Here is a 24,804-nt window from a genome sequence, read left to right as displayed (position 1 = left end):
GCAGTCAAAGTTAGTTGGGCTAGAGAAACTCATACAGAATTGTGCAGGAACAATGATTGACCATCAACAACCACCATTTCTGCCAACCAGAGAGCTTTCTATTTGCTTCCCAGTAACTTCTGTTCTGCTATAATCTTTCGAGGCAGCATTTGAAAAATGTGGCATCGATGACAGGGGAGTTTAGCTTTGTAAACCAAACATTCCAAGAAACAGGAGGATTAAAAAGAGATAATATAAAAGGAGGAAATAAAGAACATTTATCACATTAAAGTTGATGAATAAATGCATTTGTCGGATATAAACAGTGATCAGCAGGAAAAAAGTAAAAGTTGGTTCAAAGCAATTTTTCATATGTAACTAACAGTAGTGGCATTTAACGAGGCAAGATATTTGAAAAGGGTTGTACAAAAAAACAGCCAGTGTTTGAAAGTATTTAGGATATAACAGGTCTTGAACAATAGCAAAAAGAACAGCTAAATCATATCCATGTAGACTTATGGAAAATTCAGTTTGTGGAAGAGATTTACATTAGCCCCGCAAGAATTCAGCTTCATTATCTTCCAAGCTACTAAAACAGATTTGTATAAAGGGGTGTGAATAATGAAAAACAGTAAACACTGGGATAGATTTTGCTCTTCACCTGAAGTTTCAATACCCCTTTAAGGGTAACTAGGGATAAACAATAAATGCAGGCCCAACCAGCAATGCCTACACACCAGGAATGAGTTAGAACAGCTAAAGAGCTGTCCAATTTTCATTTCATTCACTTCCACTGGGTTCTGCAGACAGGCAGATTTCCTTTGCTCCATCATAAGATTGGTCAGGACCAAAATTTGGGGGTATTATGGAGTAGTGTGGCAACAGGACAAGTTGTATACAAAATTTAGGTGAAATGTCACTTGTTCTTAACTGTAAGTTCCTGCTGTTGATAATGGTTATTTGGTGCCTAGCTCTACTGCACCATTTCAATCAATTTGGAATGACTCAAGTTAGTAGTTTTTTGTAGAAAAAAATTATTAAAACATGTTAATCATGACAAACCATAATAAAACTGCTTTAAAGCTCAGAAGTTGCCCATATTACAGGTAGCTGTTTTGAGTTGGAACAAAAAATATTTGGGGCATCTATAAATTTCAAATGGGTAGGGGGAAGAGCACAATATGGAAACTTCTGCTATTCCCAAGCTAAATGGCTGATCTGCAAATTAGCCCATGTCCACCTTTGTCCCTTGAATATCTTTGGTCAACAATTTTAAATTAGATTGATTTAGCATTAACTGCCATTGGCAGAAGAGATTCACAAACCCCTACCACCTTTTGTACTGTCAAATTTCACTCAAGATTTGGTTCTAAATACCATGCTCTAGTTCCAGATTCCTTAACTGGCGGGTAAAAATGCTTTTTTCCAATTCATTCTTTTGAAAATACAAATATTTAGTGAAAAAAATCACGACCTAAATTTTCATGAAAGCAATCGCCTGCTAGCTTAACCCTTGGAGCTCACAGATCACTCTGGGTATTGCACATGACAATTCAGATGTGGATTAAACTAGGTAGATAGATATAAAACAAACTAGATGCCTTCTCTAACAAGACAGACTCCGTTCCGATGCAACTACTCGCCATGAATACAGCTACTCGAAATCACATTTGAAACACAAATCTTATTTTTCCAAAAAGGACCTACAAGATGTACTGGCCCTGTAGCCTATACTGTAATGGAATAGAGTTTTCTTCCATTAGTTCAACTCCTGAGTGTTCAGAATGTCATTGAGTAGAGATAGTGAGAAATTGTCAGTATGACTGAGTTATTCAGTGTTACTGAATAAAAAAAAGAATGAGTTACACAGGGATGAGAGTGTGTTCCCAGGTAGCTCTTCAGTGTGCAGTGTTTGACACTACTTACAGTAAAATTATAGTTTTGCCTTCACTGGTAATTTTGGATTAGGTTCCATAATATTCATTTTTATCCAAAATCCTAGTTTGATTACTATAATGATCCTAAAAATAAATAATTTACTTACCATTTGTTCCAACAGGTTGTAACAGCAACATGACACCAACCTGGGATCAGGTATATTGGGGAAAAGCATGCTTAGAATGTCTACCACTTCTAGTATGATTGAGTGGGGAGGAAAAAAAAAGTGATAAAGATCCCATGCACAAACTGTAAAAAAAAAACTCCTTTAATAATTTAACAAAAGCATATTTTAGAAACTAGCAAGGTTCAAAAATTAAGTTCACTGTTTCCATGGATCAAAGCTTCAAAATATTTTGTTTGAACAGCAATGTTTGCATCACAGACAGTAGTCAGGATTTAGAAGACTGGGCAGCTTTTAAAGTTCACCAACTTTTAACATTCATCATTCATGGTTAAGCCCCTACCCACCTCCAAAAAATTGTCAGATGAATGCTTCCCCACTAAAATGCAAGGCAGCAGGAATTACAGCTGGTGCCAACAGAATGTCAATTAATTTAAATGGGAAATAATTCAGCTAAATTCAATGCTAGAATGAAAAACTAACTACCATTGACATGAGTAACAAACTCAGGAGGAACCATGGCCGTGAACCATCAATAGAAAACTCAAAACCTGATCCAATAATTAAAATTTATCTTGGTATGACATAAAGCAGTTTAGCTTAACTTCACATGATACCGAGTGATGTTTAGTGATTTCAAGAATTGGTTTTAGCTAACACACATTGCTTCATGCAAAAACAACAGAACCAATGGATTTTATTACAACCCCATATTAGGTAAACAATCTGCTCAGAACAGAACCATCTTGCAAAAAGACCACTAGGACATAATGCAATGTGTCTTGCAGAGAACTGGATTCTTACATACGCCATAGGCCTGGAGCGTCACAAACTTTGCACCAGTTCATTACAATATCTGAGTGGTCCATCAGTATGATAACTGAAGTTTTCATGGCCTGAGGTTTGCCATTACCTTGCCAGTTTAAAACAACAACATTCTGTTAAGCACAAAAATCTAGTTTACATGCATTTACGTGCGCCAACCTTACATCTGGAAATAGTTATTAGGCTCACCAAAAGAAAAACAACGCAACATCTCATCAATTATTCATTTCTCTGAACCTGCAATACTAGTACACAAAGGGTACATATAAAAATGGGGATATGGGCATTTAGTTTTACATCCATTGTGAAGAGGTCTGGCTAAGAATTGGAGAGGGGCAAGAGAAAGGCCAGGTAGAAAAAGAACCAAGTTGACTCATTTAAAATAATGAACTAAATTGAAGTCTGACCTCCAGCCTTCACAATTGTCTACAAACTATTACCAATCTAAAGAATTCAGAAATTGTACCCAACCTTTTCTAATTAACGAAAAGGTCCAACCTCCCAATTTGTACTAAATTTTTGCAAATGTACTATTTTGCAACAAATTAATTGCATCCATTGAAACTTATGATTAATGGTTCTTCAGAGATGCACAAGGTCTGTAAATGCTCTAACAATTTCTGCAACAGCAAAGATTGATTGAAAATGTGACTGCAATGTTGGTGTTAACAAAATGTTACAAGAATTTCTACAACTATTTCGTTCCTCCAACTTTAGAAAAGCTCAATCAAGACGATCTACATGCAACCAAGAATTTAAGTCAGATTTTCAATGTTAATTTGATAACATGACCAAGAATAACCCATGTTCATACAACTACCTGACAGTAGATTTTAAAAAAGGCAAAAGTGAGTAATGCAGATGCTTGACATTAGTCAAGAATGTGGTGCTGGAAAAGCACAAACAGGTCTGGCAGCATTTGAGGAGCGGGGGAAAAACAAAATGACGTTTCAGGCAAAAGCCCTTCATCAGGAATGGTAAATAGAACAGTAGATAAAAATACTGAAGACCAACATTTCAGCAATGCGAAGTGTTTGCTTTCAAAAAGATTTTAGTCATAGAACCACCCAAGTGCAATATGAAGTGCATACAATGCATTTCAATGCACCCAACTGACCAAACAGTCCATTTACTTCAATCTGCATGCTATTCTTTTATCTCGGCCCAAGCTATAAAGCTACTTGTCTACCAACCTCAGGAAACCTTGTACAAACCTGCACATGGTTGTACTCAAGAACAGTCCATGTGCCCAGTTCAAATTACTGATACATTTAATGGTTTGTGATAAGACATCAGGCTAAAAATAAGCCAATTGTGACTGGGAATTGAATTCTTAGTCGTATAAAGAGACTTTAAAAGTGTAGTGGCGAACTAAAATACAGCAAGACTTTTATTTTTTTATATCAAATATGCTGGAATATTAATTCTCGAATATGTAAAACATACTTAAAGATCAAATCTCTAAATCAGAGCCACCTTAAATACATGGAGACTTTATTTTTGCTCTACTTTAATTTCAGCCAATTTCTGCCAGCAGGGCATTTGTTTAAATGTTTGCAGTCAACTTGGGGAGCAACAGAGCTGTGGATATTTAGAATCACAACTATATAGATACTTGAATAGCATAATACAGGCGTTTAACCATGATAAAAGTGCTCTGACAATGACCAAGCACTTACTGTCGAGACAGGACAGGAAAATGAAAGAGCATTGACCACATTCCTTTAATGGTTTGGATTTGATAGCAACACTCCTTAAAATGCCAGTATGTGCAAAAGTAACTTACAGTCTTACCCACAAGTTACATTTAAAATAAATTTGTATATTTTGTACACATACACAAAAAAGGGGATCGAGATAAACTAATTAGCATTTGTCTCTAAAAATAATAATGATTTCAATCTGGTTATATGGCAACACCCTCAGAACAGGTTGACACCATTCCAAATCCTTGTAAAATCTATTGTTTCAATGCATTGTCCAGTTTTACCTTTAATTGGGGATTAAATACTTGCAAAATAAACTTCACAAAGCGAACTGGAACCAAAAAGGTGATCAGTGAGAGGGGTGGAGCTAAACATATGGAGGAATCCAAAATCTCTCGGAAAATATGAAATGGGCCAAAAAAAAAAGCATAGGCCACTGAATTTACTAAGTTACTGAAAAACCACTAGCAGTCTTGCAATAATGAGCAAATTTCTACGGCCCTGGCTCAACAGGAATGTCTTCTAGTGATGCTGAAAATTAATCTCCATGTTCAACATGCTGCAGATGCAACCAGAAGAATTCCAGTATGGAAGGTACATAATGTGATAGGCCTCTAGAAACCTCTTTCAAATTTGCAGTGGTCATCCAAACAAGAGGCATCCAATTTCAGAGGCAAAGAAGGACAGGAGATAGCAGCAGCTTTGGCTGTAACCTTCTATTCCTTCTTAGAAAAAGCAAATAGAGCAGTGGAGGATTGCAAGTGTTAAATTACATGCTCAAATTAAGGGCAGGACAAACCCAGCTACTACTAGCCAACCTGGTGAATGCCTGTGGCAGGGAAATTGACAGGCTGAAGAAAAGTGATCAACTGAAAAAACTGCGTTGACAGGCAAAGATTGTTACAGGCAAATTATGGTTGCCTAACTGAAGTTTAAGTAACGTTTGACAGAGTAGCTCAAGTGAATGAGCAAAAAAAAAAGTGAAATTCATGGAATTATATGAAAATTAGCCAAGAGGTAAAATTAAGTTTTTGATAAATGGCAATTTCCCAGTCTGGAGAGAAGCAAAAAGCATGTCCTGCAGCAACCTGAGCAACTGTTACCAGCATGTGTTTTTTAAAAATATATTAATGACAGTCTTGGGTAGACAGCACACAATTTGTAGATGACAATTCTGAAAGGTAGTAAATTGTGAAGATAGTATAGACTTCTGGAAGGCATACAGGTTGCTGAAACTAAGACAAAATTAAATACATAGTGTGAAGTGACACTGATATCAAGAATTGTTTGGGAGCAATAACATTTTAAATGAAGTGCAAAAATCAACATTCAAGTTACGTATATTTAAACCTTTTACGATGGCTAAGAAAAGTTGTCATTAAAGGGTGACAGTCTTGATCAGAGATCCTGCATACAAAAGCTAGTTATACTGACGTGTTATGATACATTAAGGATCCAGCTGGAACACTGGAGCCAATTCTGGGCACATTCTCGAAAAAGATGTCAAAACTTGGTTAGGATGCAGAGAATGCAGATTTGTGCCAGGGATATGAAGAGACTAGTAAGGATAGGGCTGGTTTCCTCAGGAGCAGGAAGACCTGCAGGGAAATTTAACATGTTCAAAATATTAAAAAGATGTTTCGAGAGTAAATGAGTGTCCAAAGGACTGGCAACCAAAGGGCACAGATTTAAAAAGGTGAATGCTTAAAGATCCAAACAGGAAATTAACTTTTTGGTTAAAAACCTGCAGGGAGTTCCTGATCTAGCATACAACACCTAAAGAATGAATTTACAGCCACCATTAAAAAAGGTCAAAAGGGAAAATGTGGAAGGCAATAGGGAAATGATACAGCAAATTGGACACACTTTCAAATGAGGTGGTACAGGCACTATGGGTAGTTATAGCCTCATTTCTGATTCAATGATATGAATTAGGAGAGAAGAAAAAATGGTTTAACATTTAAGGATATGCAAAAAGTTAAAAGCAACTACTGGCACTTCCAGAAGTAATCCTTCCTCAATAAATACACACACACAAAAAAAATCAACTTTTAATCTTTTGGTGGGGGGCAATGATTTCAGCTATAGCATATCTAATGCACCATAGGTTCAGGGTGCCATGTGGCAACAGGCAATCTCTAAATCCAGAGGATAATTTTACATAAAACAGAATATTTAATGGATTTGTTGCAATGCTGCAAGATTTGTGCAATCGCTAACGATTTCTGTATTATGACATGTATTGCAAGTTTATCAAATCCTATACAGGTTTCTAAGGAAAAAAAAGGACTTTCGAAGGTCAGGTGCCCATTTTTGTAGAAATGGACAAGATACAATTTTAGCAGTTGAGACATAAATCTCTACCATGTAACTACCAGACTCAATAGGAGAACTCTAGCAAGTTCACTGCATAACAGAATGCTATCAATAAAACAACTACAGATTATGATCTTAGTTGCCACATGGTTATTGCTTGAACTCAAGTACTACCACTCTAATTAGTTACTGAAGATGGCAGTATTCAATTTGCCTTTTATCCTGTTCACAGAAATACTTAATGACTTTAGTAATCAGTTTATTACACAGATTAATCATTTTGAACATACAAGCTCCAGTAGAGCCTTTGGGTCATTAAATATACACAAGTTCTGTCATGAATTTTTACCCTTACATCCAGATGAGACTTCTAAGATTAGTTAACAAAACAAAAAAAAAATAAAATTAGAGCTATTAGCTACTCATTCACTGTAAGCCAAATATAAACCCAAAAAGGTATTGAAAATTGAATGACTGGCTAACTAATAGCTCCAATCCATTTAACTGTTATGGGTGATGATTCAAATGGCTGTTCAATTTTATAGGACACAAGTATGCTTTCAACTTTCCATTCCAACGTTTAACTAGAATGTAGATTTGCATTCTTCAGCATAAAAATTGCAAAACATTAAACAAATTAAAGTTCTTCATTCTATTATTCATAACCATTATGAGTTTAAAAGAATTCCAACATACATCTTATAAAAGGAAAAGTTCCCACCCCCGGAAGCACTTAAACCCTGAATTTTTTTAAACCATCTTGTTACAATGACTAGGAATGCTTTTAGTCTCACAAATGTTATGATCGAAGAACTGGACAATTAACACTCGCTTTGTAAGTAGTCTGAATTTCAAACAATTGAGAAAGGGGCATTTCTATCAGCTGTTCCAAATATGTACACAATACAACGCAGCACTGCTGGATCAGGTGAACATGTGCACAGGGGAAGAGGCGTGGGCTCAAAGAAAGCAGTCAAATGGAAACCAAAGAAATTTGTTTTGCAAGTTCCCCCAGCTGTATAAGAGGTTCGTCAACATTTGAATGTAATCACATTGCATACTTCTGAGTCCATTCCCGAGCTATTTTGTTGTACCTACAAGGAAAAGGGGAAAAAAAGTGTTAAATATATCCAAATCTTCAGCAATTTCGCTTTAAACTTTTAAGTCAGAATCAGCTAACAAAGTGAGCCCATTCAAAGAATAGGCATAATGGGCCAAATAATTCCTCCTCCTCCATATTTCTGCAAAATTTTAATCAAACATCAAATTTTTAACATTATTAATAGTTAAAATAAAATTCTTTAATAGTAAATCTGTTTAATCCCATATTAAATATTTAATCCCATTTGTGGAACAGTGATGTGCTCAAGTTCGAGTTTTGAATTTATATTAATGTGCTACTGTTGGTACTGCACAACTCAGTTATGCCAACTGTCATAAACAGCAAAATCATAGAAACTGAAGGACATTTACTTTGCAATATGCAAATTGAATAATAAAGCCTGCATACATTTAAAACTGCATACATTACCAAATGAGATAATTTGTAGTTGCACACACCCTCATTATAACTAATTTAGCGTTCTAATCAGAAATATTCAGGTGTAAATTTGGTACAATAAAGCAGGAAGGAAAAGATCTAAAACATGTCAGAATACAATTACACATTTGTGGCTGACTTGTTGGCAGCCATGAGACAAATCGGCAAAACAAAAAGCTAAACATTAAAGCACTACTTCAACTTTTATTTAAATAAAAGAGGTTTATCGGCCTATTTCAGCATGCAACATTTTAAACAAGGCAGGAATAACCACTGTAGAATTAGAAATTTGGGTAAATGTCAGTAGTACCTCAATGTAAAAATCAAATGAGTAAATCAAACAAAATCTACAGAAACAAAACTCTTTCCATCATTTACAAACATAATTACAGAGGAACCTAGTTATCTGAACGAGATGAGTGGGCACTATTTTGTTCGAATAGCTGATTATTCAGTTAATTGATTCAACGGGGCTCGGAGTTTTCTGAAGTTTCCGTTTTCCTCACTCTGCCTGCCTTGCTCCCTCTTTGTCTCGTTTTGTTTCAGAGCAGACACACGCGTGCAAGGGAGCTGCAGCATTGCTGAAGCTTTGCCTCCGCTTCCTCCCATCAACAATTCAATGGGATTGACACAGCGAGCACTTGCTAAGTCCACTCCCTGTTCAGGAGACCAGGCAGTAGCACACCGTGTGCAAGCCCCTGCCCCCCAACTGAACCAACCAGACTGGGCACCAGTAAGACTGCTGCTGCTATTGGGGTTGACTCAAAATAGCACACACACGCAGCCTTTTTGACAAGTTCCACCTTTGCCCTGTACGGGACACAACGTTGGAAAGATTATCTGAGGAAGGGGGGTTTAGGGTATACCCCTGTGTAGAACTCCAGGGAAAGTGTGGGGAAGAGAGGAAGTGCGGACGATCAGTAATTTGGAGACAGTGTCTAGGCTCCCATCGATGTCCAGGACTGTTCTTGACAGCATTTCAGTAATGAGAGTTCATTTTTAATAATTGTAAACAAAAGACAAGATCAGTGTTGGAAACACCTGAAGTAATGTTTCTATTGGGACCTTGAGATCTTCTTCGGATAATCCAAAATTCAGATAATTGATATTTAGATAATCAAGGCTCTTTTGGAGATACTTATGGTCAGTCTCTTTACAGAGTTCCACAACACATTTTGCTCAGAACACTGGTTTCTTCAAAGTATTTCCTGTTCAGGGTTAGTAAGGCAAGGTACTTGACTCAGTTAATACCTTTGAGTTTAACTACCTGAAACATAATACTCACTTTTCTCTATCTGTTTTATAGATACGTGCAATCTCAGGCACTAGGGGATCATCTGGATTTGGATCACATAACAGTGAACAAATGGACAAAAGAACTGGAAAAAAAAACATTAAAGTTAAATTGTGATATGAATTCTACTATTTGACTTGCCTTTACTATATACAGCATAATTTTAAATCCTTAATTTATTAAAATGTTTGAATATTGTATATGTTTGCATCCAGTCTTAGAAATACATTGCAACTGATAATACCTTAAAATATATGGTACCAGTTTGAAATTCATTTTCCTTTGTGCATTATTTATCACTGCAAAGGATAGTTAGTGAACAAGTCAACATAGCATTTCATTTTTATTAATCTTTTCTTTCATCATTTTGAAGTATGATGAACCTCAAGAGGAAATCTGGAAGTAAAAACCTAAACTGAATGGTACACACAAATATTTAATCCCATAACCCATCTTATGGAACAACGACATGCCCAAGTTCCAGATATGTGCTACTGCTGGTACTACACAATTCAGCTATCCCAAATGCCATAAACAGTGAAGTTACAGAAATTGAAGATCATTTACTTTACTATGTCTCTGCTAGCTTAGTTGCAGAAATTGAGATTTTAATTCCAGTGCTGCAATCTTTTACAAGACATTCTGAAAATGGAACTAACTCCTTTGAACATGTTATATAGCCTTGCCTCAATATCTATATTTAAATCTAACCACCCTGTTAAAATCCTCTTTAGGTCATTTTGTCACCAATTTGGAAACCAGAGATCACAGCCTGAGCATTCAAAAATCCAAAATCTATCAGAAATTAATTTTAAAATTTGCAACTTAAATCTCAGTCATCAAGGTCCAAATCAAGTCTAACAAATTATCAACTTACCCCTTTCCAGTGTTCTCATCTTTCAAGAATGGCATTTCATCTGCTGCACAGTTGCTCCCTGATTTGTATGTGAAAGAACTGGATTTTGTTTTCCAGCAAATGCAAACTCAACTGTGAGAATTCACTTATTTCAATACTGTATTTAAAATCGCCATGCTCAAAAATCCCAGAAAACATCCAAGTCTTGCATTTTAGGATGAAATTTCTTTCACTCCTTAAATGTTACCTTTCACATTACTCTGCAATGAACTGCATCCTCTCCTAAAATATCTAACAACCTTCCTGAGTTTAATTTGCTGTATTTTTCCTCAGTTTGAGAACTGCAATTTTGTACCAAAGCTTGGCAATTCACACTTCTTTTTTAAATTTAGGTTTTGCTTGTTAACTAGAGGGGGGTTGATTGAATTGAATCGGATGTGGCATGGGTAAAATGGAGCCAAAAGACATGCAGAAATTGAACATATCAATGTACAACCTTTAAAGTAGTAATGGTTTGTTTTCAATACCTTCCAGATCTATTTCTCCTTCATAGGAATGCAAAGTGGACCAAAGTCTTACTCTTTGGACAGTAAGAATTAGAAAATAGGAAGCAATAGAAAAAAGGGCATTTCAGATAGCAGCTTTGATAATACAAGGAAGAACAAACAAGGCTGATAAGTACAGCGCACATCTGAGAAAAGGAAATAACATCAGCACAGAGACAGTAAAACCAAGACTCCACTACATAATTGCTGAAGAGTTTCTACGGATCTATTCAGTAAAAAGAAAATTCTTACAAAGAGCAGTGGGCCTGATTAAGTAGGCAATGTACTTGTATCGGTGACAGCAAATGACATGGTCAAGATACTCAATGGAGTATCTTGCATTGGTGTTTTTCAAGGGAAAGAGTAGCAAAAGCCTTGTTAAATGAAGAGTTGCCAGGTTAGTGAATAGAAAAAAAATTAGTAAGAGTTGGCATTAGGAAGAAAGGGCATTACTTCAAATAGATAATTCATCTGGTCTGGATGGGCCAAAGTTGCAGAAGAAAACACAGGACAGATTCTTTTAGAAATGTTGGCCAAAATGTCAAGTTCTTATGTACAAGGACAATGCCAAAAGACTGGGGAGGTGAAAATATAATACCACACTTTAAAGTGGATGAAGGAAAAATCTTACAAATGTAGCAAAGTTAAATAAACAAAATTCTGGAGGAAACGGTCAGCTACTTGGATGAGCATGGATCTTCATTATTAATCAAACACATTCATTCAAGACAAATTATGTATGGAAAAATATGACTGCATTTCTTGATCTACAAGTTGGGGAAAGACAGCACAGGGAACATGGGAATAGATCATCAAGGGAATTTGATTAGTTCCAACTATTTAGCTTGTCAGCAAACTTGAAGCCAGTGGGGAAAATAGGACTATGGATACAAAGTTGTTAAGACGTGCTGAGTCGCTGTTTCCCAATATTTAGTACTTGGGACATTGTCGTTTTGATAATGATTTATTGGAATTGTTAATGCATTACAATTCCAAAATTTGCATATGACAAAGTTGAAAGTATAGAAAATTTAAGTTAGATAGGTCTTCTCATCACGAGAGAAAATACATGCCAAATGATACAACTTTAAATGGGGTACAAGATAGATGGATACGGGATTGCACAGACTACTGAAGGTGCAAGGATATATTAAAGCATGAAATGAACCTGGGCATCATAAACAGGGGCAATGTGGACAATGATAAAAGGTGGATCATAAATGTTTTTGCATTTGGATTTCAAAAATGCAGATAGATGGTTGTAGGTCAATTCTGAGAAATTGATATTTCATTAAACAAGTTATTTGGAAAGATGACAAGTCCATAAATTCCATGAAAATACTCACTGCAGTTAAGGAGATCCTCTGTCATGTTAATGAATAGAATATTTATACTGCTGAGTTTTAAAAGAGAAAGCAATTGGGTTTAGCTTGACCTCAAAACACAAGAATCAGAAGTTCAGTTCAGAAGGGAGAACAATTCAGTCTCGCTTGAGAATTGAGTTTAGTTGAAGGGAACCAGTCACCCAAGAAATGGTTTAATCTGTGCAGTTTCTACAACAGGACAAACTGGGTAGAAAGGTACTGTTGCTAGAATTGAAAAAAATTGAGATCAAAATTTTGAAAGGTTCATACCAGTGAACACAAGGAAATCTTAACATTGTTTGTACAGACCCAAGGAAAATAAATTGGAGGATAAGTAAAAATGCAGAATTGAGATTGGGAAATTATTTGGAATTGAAGTTGTGTGAAAAGATATTACTGGGAACAAGGAGCAAGAGTTAGCCACTCAGCGCTTCAAGTCTCTATGCCATTCAATAAGATCATGGCTGATCTGATTCCAGTCTCAACATACTCTCAATATCATTCATTCCTTTGGTAACCAAGAATCTGACTTTAAAATATTTCAAGATTCTGTTCAGCTGCCTTTTAAAAAGGGAATTCCAAAAACAATACTTATAACATTAAAATAGGAATACCACTCAATTTAGACAAATTAGGAAATATTCTAGGAGGGGCAGCATAGTGGCTTAGTGGTCAGCACTGCTACCTCACAGCATCAGGGACGCTGGGGAGATTCCACCCTTTGGTGACTGCATGCAGTTTGCACATTCTCCTGTCTGCATGGGTTTCCTCCAGGTGCTCCAGTTTCCTCCCTCAATGCAAAGATGTGCAGGTTAGATAGATTAGCTATGGGATAGAGTAGAGGGGTGGGATGCTCTTCATAGGATCAGTGTCAACATGATGGGCCGAATGGCCTGCTTCCCTGTTGTGATTCTATGGACCCCTAGTGCTTTACTCTCCCTCGAGAAGAATCGCCCTACCCAAATGCACCCGAGAGGTGCTAGTATATTTCTATCAAGTCATCTTTGACTCATCTGAACTCCACATGCCACAGGTTAAACCTGTCTAGAAACTTCCCTTATACAAGGCAATCTGCTCTTTCCAGGTATTAGTCTAGTAAACCTTCTGAACTGCTATCAATGCATTCACATCTTTACACAAATACAGTGACCAATATATCAAAGTACATTGGATGAGGTCTTCCCAATACCTGGCATACTGAAACATTACCTCCCTTTGCTTGCATTCAATTTCCCTCACAATAAAACACAACATTGTTGAAACATGTGGAAATTTTGTTTTGCTGTCTGCACTAAGATCAACCATTTTAGATAAGTGGCTGCACGAAATAGAATTCTTTTATTGAAGAACATGGACAGCCTTGTCTACCTAAAAAAAAAAACAATAGGTTTGCAGTCTTCATCTTTTTGTACTGCATTCACTGTGCATGATGCAGTCTCCATTCCACTTGGGAGATGAAACAGATCAGACGATGACTTTCCTAAAGACATCTTTTCAGTCCACATTCAGTCACTGCCTTTTGAAGTCTCCCAACTATTCTGTCTCTGAATCTTCCATCCTTGGTGAAACTTGAAACTAAAGCATGATCAACAGCACTTTAAGCTTGCAAAGTCACTAACTTCAGAATATAACCATTTTTTTTTGTCGTCTTGTCCATATCCTACAACCAGCACATCCAGCAATGAGAGTTGCCTGGACCCATCACTTGCAATTTGCACTGTACTATTACCCGTGGGGCTCTAAAGTAATGACTCCTCTTGTCTCGGTTGTTTTCAATAAGAAATCTCAAGAAACTTATAAAATTCTAACAGGACTAGACATGGTAAACACAAGTATATTCCAATCACCATGCAGTTCAGAACCAGTGGTCAGAGTCTAAAGGAGAGGGTAGGTTATTTAAGACACTGGTAAGAGGAGATATTTCATTACCCAGAGAGTGGAAGAGCCAGATGGCTTACTCCTCCTGCTCCTATTCCTGTTCCTTATGTTGCTGTTTTACAATATTAGCACTCAACTGCATTTTAATTGTACAACTACAGACTACAAAGCATCATTCCTTGATCTTAGAAATTATGCATTTGCACACCTGACCAAAAAAATTACAGTACATGTATCCAATCCGAATAATTTGGCACAATGAAAAACTAAATGACAAATTAAATTATTCAAATGGATACAGAATTGATGAGGTGATGGTGGATCATGATCCAAATATTAAAATCTTGAGAACTGTGGATGCGGTTAATTAATGAGCACATTAAGATATTTGAACAAATCGTTTAAGGAAACGTTTACTACATGCAGCCCACCATGCTCCAAAAGCAATTGCAAAGAAAATCTGGATGAATTTCTGGCTGACAATATAGTTGTGCACAAAGTATTTAACAAAATGCTGAGTGTACCAATTCAAATTTGGTACCACATTTACAACTAATCATGGCCTTTGCCTTAAAGCACAAAAAAACTCCAGCCTTTCTTCACAGCTCATATGCAACAACCTGGCAAACTTTTGAGCTCTCTCCAGCTTGAGAATATCCTTCCTGCAACTGGATGACAAGAACTGGACGCAATATTCCGGACAAGTCCTCGCCAATGTCCTGTACAACCTCAATGTGACTTCTCAACTCCAATACTCAAAAGAACTGAGCACAAAGGCAAGCATGCCAAAAGCCATTTTAACCATCTTGTCCATGTGTAACACAAACTTCAAACAAATTATGTACCTGCACCCCAGGTCATTGTTCTACAACACTAACTAAGGCCTTACAATTAATTGTACAAGTCCTATCCTCATTTGTTGTGCCAAAGTGCAATACCCTGCATTTATCCAGACTGAACTCCATCTGCCATTTTCAGCTCATTGACCCATTTGAAGCTCATTTTTGGTGTAATCCACGAACTTACTAACTATGTCTTCTTTATTCTCATCCAAATCATTTATATAAAATGACAAACAAGAACTTTACTTATTAGTCTACCATGCGGAACCTTATCAAAAACGGTTTTACTAAAATCCAAATAAATAATATCTACTGCTCTGTCAAACGTTTTGGTAACTTCCTCAAAAAAAACTCAAATTTGAGGAGACATGATTTTCCATCCCTAATCAATTTCTGCCTATAAAATGTTAATAAATCCTGTCTTTTATAATCACTTCCAACAATTTATCCATAACCAAAGTCAGGCTCACAGGTCTACTGTTCTCCGGTTTCTCCTTACAACTTTAGCCACCCTCCAGTTATCAAGGTACCTCACTCAAGTGAAGTGATGCAAATTTCTGCAAGGAGTCCCATTTCTTCCTCCCTTACTTCCCACAACATTCTGGGATACATTAGGTCAGGTCCTGGTGATTTATCCACCTTTATATTCTTTAAGACCACCCAAATGTCCACTTCTGTAATGTGAACAGTTTTTAAAATATCAAAGTTTATTTATCTGCATTCTCTAGACCCAGTTTCCTTCTCAAGTCTGCCATGAAATATTCATTTAATGTCTCTCCCATCTCCTAAAGTTCAAAACAAAAATACAACAACCTATATTTTATGCATTTCACTTTCAGGCCACCACACAACTCCAGGTAATAGCTCTATAATGGCTGAATCAAAATACTCCTACACTCATTCAACCACAAATGCTTGCATCTATCTTTGTTCGGAGATAGATTTCAGAAGATAACATCAGCAATTAGTGTCTCAATTCCAGCTAGTCGAAAATCAGGTGACTGATAAATGACGCTTTCATAAGCTGCCATGCATACATTTTAATTCTCATTAGCTTAGTCAAATAACTTACTAGCTTGTTTGGTTAGGTATGGTATCAATGCAGGCTAGTTATTGGTTTCACGAGCAAATCTTTGCCCACTGTCCAAGTCTTCAGAGCAATTCACAATCCCACCTGACTTGACCTGGCCATGTCTATCAAACCTGGTCAGAAGCACTCGGCCTGAAAAACTGGTAGGATCCAAAATTCAGCATGGACTTGGCCCCAAACTATTGTACATATATTTCTCAAGTTGCAACTTTGGGAAGCAATTCAGAGTAAAAGAGGAAGGGAAATAAATTCTTTCAAATAGCATTTTTGTTCAATGAAACATTTCACAAGCTCGTTATTTGCTAGGACAAACGAGCATTGTACTCTTTGCTATGAAATATATTTAGGATTTCAGTGCAGAATGTTTCTTAATGTTACAGTATTTATAGCTAGACATCATGTTAATAGTTTGCTGGTGAGTCCTGGAGATTAGTACTTGAAGAACATTCATGTTAAGATTAGCACCAGATTTCAACTAAACAACAAATACCTTTTGAAATAGTTAACGCCGGAGACCATTGCGACCGTAGAATATCAAGACAGATGCTGCCATTACTGTTAATATTTGGATGATAAATTCTTGTTGTAAATGCAACCTAGCAAAATGCATAGATATGAAAATTATTTTAATATCAAGGCAAAGTTATATTGATGAAATACTTGATGCAAACAAGTCTACTTGCCTTAGGTGGTTTAAAGGGGTAATCTGTGGGGAAGTGAATGGTCAAGAAAAATACACCACCCTGGTAAGGACTGTCATTCTGTTGGAAAGAAAGAAAAGTTTTTAACTTGAATCCAATGTGTTTAAGACCGCACTCATCCCTTATGGTTAACAGAAGTAACTAACTCACCGGTCCCATTATTGTGGCTTGCCAGTGGAACACTGCAGAAAGAATTTTAAAAAGTCTTCAGTCATATATTAGTGTTGCTGTAGAAAGTATCAAGATTTCTTTCATATTTCGTTTACCAACTTAGAAAGTGTACTTACTGTCGTCACCAACCGGACCTGCTGAACACTGTGCTGGTGGGTCACGGGCCAAATCATTCAACTCCTATAGGGAGCATTTGAAAAAAGCTTCAATAAACTCATTCCAAGATACAATTAGGAGCTATTTATCCTGCTCTGATCAATAAAATGAGACCACATAAAACAGTTACAAATTTACCCAAAAAAAATTCAAATAGCCACATCACTAACAGGCTTATGTTCTTAAAATACTTGATGCCTGGTATAATATACAAGAGTATGATAGGATTTTGAAATAAACATTAACTTGAATTGTGAAATCAACCCAACACAGACACCCTTCCAAATAAACTTGCACCCACGGGTGGATAAAAAGGATGGCAAGTAAAGGGAAAACATGATGCCCAATGCAGGAGATCATTAGCACAGATCAGAAGCTGTGGAGCTTTAAACCACAACTTCAACTGACTAATACACAGAATCCAAGCTCAACACTTGTAAAGTACTAAAGTAGCTGAGCAAGGTATATAGCCTCTCTCAAGATATTAAACAGAGGGTCCATCTAACCTCTGTTAGAAGTAGTGTTGGTTAACAAATTGTTAACCAGAAAAATGCGACATTGTGGAATTTGTTGTGTATAAATACATCTGTGACCCTACATTTCCCAATTTATAGTGATTACAAGATGACTTATGATCATGTGAAGCACTTGATAAATGCAAGTCCTGAAGCAAGTTAATGAAATTCACATTTTATTTCTGGAATTACTTTACACTTATTATAGCAAGGGAACAAACTAAGAACTGTAGAAATCAGAAAACAAATCAAATGGCTGAAGAAAAATCAGTAGGTCAAGCAGCACCTGTGGAGAGAAGGCAGAGTCAATGCTTCAAGTGCAGTTATTCAGAACTGTTGCCAGCAAGGAAAACAGCCTTTTGTCTCCCTAGCTCTTGTTCTCTACCTTCCTGGGCTCCATCACTGCCAATCCTCTCACTCCTCTTTCCCTCTCCAGTCAGCGTAAGTGCTGCCAGACCCAGAGTTTCTCAAATAATTTCTGTAATTGTTTCCTTGCTAGTTCTTTCGTGAAGAAAACTTACCTTGCTTAGAGAAAAATTGATGGCTCATCACCACTAAAAATCATCATTGCTCAAGATCTGGGGAATAGATCATTTGAAAAAAGTGCTAACAGGACCAAAATGATCAAATATTCTGATATACACTAGGATGGACTGCACAGTGAAAGAAGCATTTTTTCATTCCAAAATTACAAAATTAAGACCCAACTCTTATTTTCTCCATTGCAACATATCAGTTTATACAGCAAGTCAAAGTAGTCAACTTTAAAATACATACATTACAAAAGGATATGAAAACCATGCCAAATATTTCAGCTTGCCTACACCTCCTCCATCACCTCCAAGGCCCCAAAGGAGCCTTCCACATCCAAAGTTTTACCTGCACATCCGCCAATATCATTTATTTTATCCATTGCTCCCTATGCGGTCTCCTCTACATTGGGGAGACTGGACGCCTCCTAGCAGAGCACTTTAGGGAATATCTCTGGGACATCCGCACCAATCAACCACACCGTCCTGTGGCCCAACATTTCAACTCCCCCTCACACTCAGCCGAGGACATGGAGGTCCTGGGCTTCCTTCACCGCCGCTCCCTCACCACCCTACTCCATGCTACTTTCTCCCCACCCCACCCTCCTCTCATTTATCTCTCCACCCTTCAGACACTCTGCCTGTATTCCTGATTAAGGGCTTCTGCCCGAAACGTCGATTTTCCTGCTCCTCGGATGCTGCCTGAACTGCTGTGCTTTTCCAGCACCACTCTAATCCAGAATCTGGTTTCCGGCATCTGCAGTCATTGTTTTTACCTCTTGCACTTCCAAGTCTAAACCCACAGAGGCCTGGATGCAAAGAACATGATCCATAAAAATACCCAGCAAAAATCAGTAAGAATTGGGAGATGGAGGAACCAATATAAAATGCAGTTTATTAAATATCCAAAGCCCACCTTCCCAGAGGTTGGCAAATATGACATTAGTTACTGGTCAAGTATTAGTTGACAGGAGTGGTAGAAAGAGAAAGGAAATATTCCTGGGACAGATTCTGTAAGTGCATGGATTATAACAGCAAAGGAATAAAAGTAATGAGTAAACTAAAAATCGAGCTACTCAGCCATTAGAAGCTGTTCAGCTGATTTGCTACCTGAAATTCACTTTCCAGCCCTGACTTCTTTAGGAATCCCTCAATTTGTGTAGGATCCATAAATCAATTGATCTCCATCCAGAACACATTAACCAACGAAACTGAGAAACAGGATTGAAAGCTTCATAAGCCCTAGAGTAAAATTATTTGAAAGTAGCAAAATTTAAACTCCTTATCATAGAATATGACCCTTTAGATCTAGAATTTCCAGCCAGGGAAAAAAAATCTTAGCACAGTTTAAAGCTCCTTTATTTAAACATTTAAATCAAAGCATCTCTCATTCTTTTGGAATCAATTTAACAATACTTGGCTGCATCCCTTCCAAGGCAAATACAATCTTACATTGACAAAGGACAAAACTGCCCACAACATAGCAGGTACAATCCTAGAAATTATACCACGAATGTATTACAATCTCATTTCAAACAGCAAAAACATGAGAGAACCCTTACTGATGATTTAAAAATTAAATAAATTAATTTTGAATTATTAGCTGGAAAGGACGGTTGGATGTTTGGGCAGCTTGGATTGAAAAGAACAGACCAAGCAAGTTTGCTTGAGGGGCCAAGCCTGCAAGCTGAACCTCGATTTAAAGGTTTGAACAAGACTTCCGAGAAGAGCAGAGCTGTCTGCTTTTAATAGATAGCAGAAGTTTGCGATTAACAAGGTCAGTACCTGGGAATTAGATCTTCTCTAGCCTTAATGGAACCATGTTCAAGCGGATGGCAGTTAGTGAATGGTGATAGAGGAGAGTGTTGATCAGTCTAATTGGGTCAGAAAAGTTGTTTGTTTTGAACTGCTTTTAGACACTGTTCTGGGTTACTGCTTATACAGCATGAAGATTTGAAAGCTCCCTGCCCAAAATGTGATAGAAAAGCTTCTGGAAGCTGGTAGAGTGTGCAAGAAAAGCTGCATTAAAACTATTGCTCCCTTTGCATGGGTGAACTGAAGTGACCCCGATCAATGTTTCGGGAAAAACAAAGGAATCCACATTTATACCCGTGAACGACATTTAAATATCCTGACCAATTATTTATTACAACAAACTTTGTTTTAAGCAACACTATACACTACCAAAAAAAAAATTATATACCTGAAATACCTGAAACGTACCATATTATGATCTCCATGATATCCCAGTCGTTAGTCAAGGGTGAAAGAGAGAAGATGCTTTGACAGTATGTCTGTCCGTCCTTGGCATGCTGCAGTGTTCCAGTGAAACACAGCGCAAACTGGAGGAACATCATCTCATCTTCAGACTAGGCACTTTATAGCCTTCTGGAATTAATATTGAGTTCAACATCTTGAAATTGTGAACCATTTCTTTCTGTTCTTTCAGCTTATCATGCCCACCCCTCCCCCATCCCACTGGGCAGGAGACACACCAGGTCGTTCTGCTATTCTCACATTCACAATGAACTATCAACATATTTTTTCCACCAACACCCTACACTACTAGGCCCACCACCATGTCCTGAGGTACAGCACAAATGCTGTCAGAGTCAGAAATGTACAGCATGGAAACAGACCCTTCGGTGCAACCCACCCACGCCGACCAGATATCTCAACCCAATCTAGTTCCACCTTCCAGCACCCGGCCCATATCCCTCCAAACCCTTCCTATTCATATACCCATCCAAAAGCCTTTTAAATATTGCAATTGTACCAACCTCCACCACTTCCTCTGGCAGCTCATTCCATACACGTACCACCTTCTGCGTGAAAAGTTGTCCCTTAGGTCTCTTTTATATCTTTCCTCTCTCACCCTAAACCTACACCCTCTAGTTCTGGACTCCCCGACCCCAGGGAAAAGACTTTGCCTATTTACCCTACCCATGCTCCTCAATTTTGTAAACCTCTAAGGTCACTCCTCAACCTCCAATGCTCCAGGGAAAACAGCCCCAACCTATTCAACCCCTCCCTATAGCTCAAATCCTCCAACCCTGGCAACATCCTTGTAAACCTTTTCTGAACCCTTTCAAGTTTCACAACATCTGATAGGAAGGAGAACAGAATTGCGCACAATATTCCAAAAGTGAGCTAACCAATGTCCTGTACAGCCGCAACATGACCTCCCAAATCCTGTACTCCATATTCTGACCAATAAAAGCATACCAAACGCCTTCTTCACTATCTTATCTACCTGCGACTCCACCTTCAAAGGAGCTATGAACCTGCACTCCAAGGTCTCTGTTCAGCAACACTCCCTAGGACCTTACCATTAAGTGTATAAGTCCTGCTAAGATTTGCTTTCCCAAAATGCAGCACTCACATTTATCAGAATTAAACTCCATCTGCCACTTCTCAGTCCACTGGCCCACCAGATCAAGATCCCGCTGCAATCTAAGGTACCCTTCTTCCCTGTCCACTACACCTCCAAATTTGGTGTCATCTGCAATCATACTAACTATGGCTCTTATGTAATCATTTGTGTAAATGACAAAAAGTAGAGGACCCAGCACCAATCCTTGTGGCACTCTCCTGGCCACAGACCTCCAGTCTGAAAAACCACCCTCCACCCTCTCTCTCCTACCTTTGAGCCAGTTCTGTATCCAAATGGAGAGGTCTCCCTGTATTCCGTGAGATCTAACCTTGCTAACCAGTCTCCCATGGGTAACCTTGTCAAACGCCTTACTGAAGTCCATATAGATCACATCTACTGCTCTGCCCTCATCAATCCTCTTTGTTACTTCCTCAAACTCAATCAAGTTTGAGACATGATTTCCCACACAAAGCCATGTTAACTGTTCCTAATCAGTCCTTGCCTTCCCAATACACGTACATCCTGTCCCTCAGGATTCCCTCCAACAACTTGCCCACCACAGACGTTAGGCTTCCTGGTCTATAGTTCCCTGGCTTGTCTTTACCACCTTTCTTAAACAGTGGCACTAGGTTAGCCAACCTCCAGTCTTCGGACTCCTCACCTGTGACTATTGATGATATAAATATCTCAGCAAGAGGCCCAGCAATCACTTCCCTAGCTTCCCACAGGTACACCTGATCAGGTCCTTTATGAGTTTCCTTCCATATTTCAGCTCTTAAGTGTCATCTGGACTTTAAATGTTAGCTTACTCTCTCCAGGGATGCTGCCTGACCTGCTATGATCTCCAAGAATTGGTTTTCAGTATAGATTCCTGCATTTGTAGTAATTTGTTACTATATTCTTACATTTAATTTCAACGAAGGACTTTTGTGAACTGAAACCCAAAAGGTGTTTTTCTTTTGGGGGGGGAGGGGAGAAAGAAGGAAAGAGGTGGTCAAGAGAAGAGAGCGAGTGGTGTTTTTCATGATGGATAGCATTACTGCTGTACTTAGGAAAGATATTCCTGGGAATACATCGAGGGAAGTTATTTAGGTGGAACTGAGAAATAAGAAAAGGACAATCACCTAATTGGGATTTTATGAGATCCACCAGAGTAGTCAGTGAGAAATTGAGGAACAAATTTGTAAGGAGATTTCAGTTACCAGTAAGAATAACAGGGTGGTTATGGTAGGGGAGTTTAAGTTTCCAAACAGACGGACTGCCATAGTGTTGAAGGTTTAGATGGAGAGGAATTTGTTAAGTGTGTACAGGAAAATTTTCTGATTCAGTATGTGGATGTTCCTATTAGAGAAGGAGCAAACCTTGACCTATTCTTGGAAAATAAGGCAGGGTGGGTGTCTGGAGTGTCAGTGGGAGAGCACTTTGGAGCGAGCGACCATAATTCTATTATTTTTAAAATAGTAGTGGAAAAGGATAGACTGGATCTAAAAGTTGAAGCTCTAAATTGAAGGAAGGATAATTGACGGTATTAGGCGAGAACTTTCAAAAACTGAGTGGGGGCAGCTATTTGCAGGTAAGAAAGGACGGCTGGAAAATGGGAAGCATTCAAAAAATGAGATAACCAAGGTCCAGAGACAGCATATTCCTTTTCAGATGAAAGGAAAGGCTGGTAGGTGTAGGAAAGCCAGATAACTAGAGAAACTGAGGTTTTGGTTAAGAAAAATAGGGAAGCACATGTGAAGTATAGACAGGAGAGATAGAGTGAATCCTTAGAAGAGTATAAGGCAATACTCTTATACTTAAAGAATACTCTTATACTTAAATATACTTAAAGAAATCAGGAGGGCAAAGAGGGTACATGTGATCACTTTGGCAAAGAGTTAAGGAGAATCCAAAGAGATTTTATAAATACATTAATGACAAAAAGGGTAACAACAAACAGAATAGGGCCCCTCAAAGATTAGCAAGGCAGCCTGCGTGTGTAGCCGGAGATAGTAAATGAGTATTTTGCATCAGTATTTACTGTGAAGAGGGACATGGAAGATACAGAATGTGGGGAAATAGATAGTGACATCTTTTGGGGGGAGGGGAGACAATTTTACAGAGGTGGTGGTGCTGGATGTCTTGAAATGCATAAACGTGGATAACTCTCCAGGACCTGATCAGGTGTACCCTAGAAAAGGCTAGGGAAGTGATTGCTGGCTCCCGTGCGGAGATATTTGTATCACCAATAGTCAGATGAGGGGTCGTAAAGACTCGAGGTTGGCTAATGTGGTACGACTATTTAAGAAAAGGTGGTAAGGACAAGCAAGGGAATGATAGACCAACCCCTGATATCTGTTATGAGCAAGTTGATGCAGGGAATCCTGAGGGACAGGATGTACATGTATTTGGAAAGGCAAGGACTGATTAGGGATAGTCAACATGGCTTTGTGCATAGGAAATCATGTCTCAGAAACAGAGGATTGATGAGGGCAGAGCAGTAGACGGTTATCTATGGGTTTCAGTGAGGCATTGAACAAGCTTCCTCATGGGAGACTGGTTAGCAAGACTAGATCTCATGGAATACAGGGAGAACTAGCTATTTGGATACAGAACCGGCTGATTAAAACCCCTTCACAGACAAAAGCCTACACACCACCAGTTCAAAATCCAAATTCTGAAATAAATTACATTGTTATATAAAACTCACAGTGCATCACATTAGTAATTTTACTTGTCCAGTATTAAATAAAACAAGCTATAACAAAGGTAGACAAGCAAGATAGAAGGCAAGGTATCCATGTTCTGTTATTATTGTACATATTTTGAACAAAAGGATTCTGGGTAATCCAAGATGGAGGATGGGAAAAACATGGCCGTAAGAGCAGCTCCTGTTAGATGGAGGATGGGAAAAACATGGCCGTAAGAGCAGCTCCTGTTGAGGTAGTTAGGTGTTGGAGGCTATTTCCACGAACTCCAACTGTTTTATAAGCTGTTGCATTGTTTTGGAACTTTGGGGGACGAAGATCAAAACAACAGCACATTTCAAAGGGGAAAGACAAAAAAAGACAGCCAAAAC

General features: G+C 38.0%; 1 protein-coding gene across 4 annotated transcripts in view; it reads right to left on the bottom strand.

The window, feature by feature from the left end:
• Nucleotides 1-7,130: 7,130 nt before the first annotated feature.
• Nucleotides 7,131-24,804, bottom strand: part of ube2d2 (ubiquitin-conjugating enzyme E2D 2 (UBC4/5 homolog, yeast)) — a 45,173-nt gene continuing 27,499 nt past the window's right edge. Inside the window, exons 1-7 of one of the 4 annotated variants that reach the window (XM_043703679.1) lie at nucleotides 20,594-20,615; nucleotides 17,286-17,349; nucleotides 17,149-17,180; nucleotides 16,981-17,058; nucleotides 16,788-16,893; nucleotides 9,714-9,807; nucleotides 7,131-7,982 (exon numbers count right to left, since the gene is read on the bottom strand). In XM_043703679.1, the coding sequence (XP_043559614.1) occupies nucleotides 7,937-7,982; nucleotides 9,714-9,807; nucleotides 16,788-16,893; nucleotides 16,981-17,058; nucleotides 17,149-17,180; nucleotides 17,286-17,349; nucleotides 20,594-20,596 (423 nt within the window). In that variant the 5' untranslated portion in view covers nucleotides 20,597-20,615 and the 3' untranslated portion in view covers nucleotides 7,131-7,936. Of the gene's footprint in view, nucleotides 7,983-9,713; nucleotides 9,808-16,787; nucleotides 16,894-16,980; nucleotides 17,059-17,148; nucleotides 17,204-17,285; nucleotides 17,350-19,480; nucleotides 19,556-20,593; nucleotides 20,616-24,804 lie in introns of those variants that run through there. The other 3 variants (XM_043703677.1, XM_043703678.1, XM_043703680.1) reach the window with 3 other exon arrangements.

This window comes from Chiloscyllium plagiosum, chromosome 14, assembly GCF_004010195.1.
Source record: "Chiloscyllium plagiosum isolate BGI_BamShark_2017 chromosome 14, ASM401019v2, whole genome shotgun sequence".
NCBI classification, from domain to species: Eukaryota; Metazoa; Chordata; class Chondrichthyes; order Orectolobiformes; family Hemiscylliidae; genus Chiloscyllium; species Chiloscyllium plagiosum.
The sequence above is the reverse complement of the archived record's forward strand: the minus strand, read 5'-3'. Positions and strand labels throughout refer to the sequence as shown.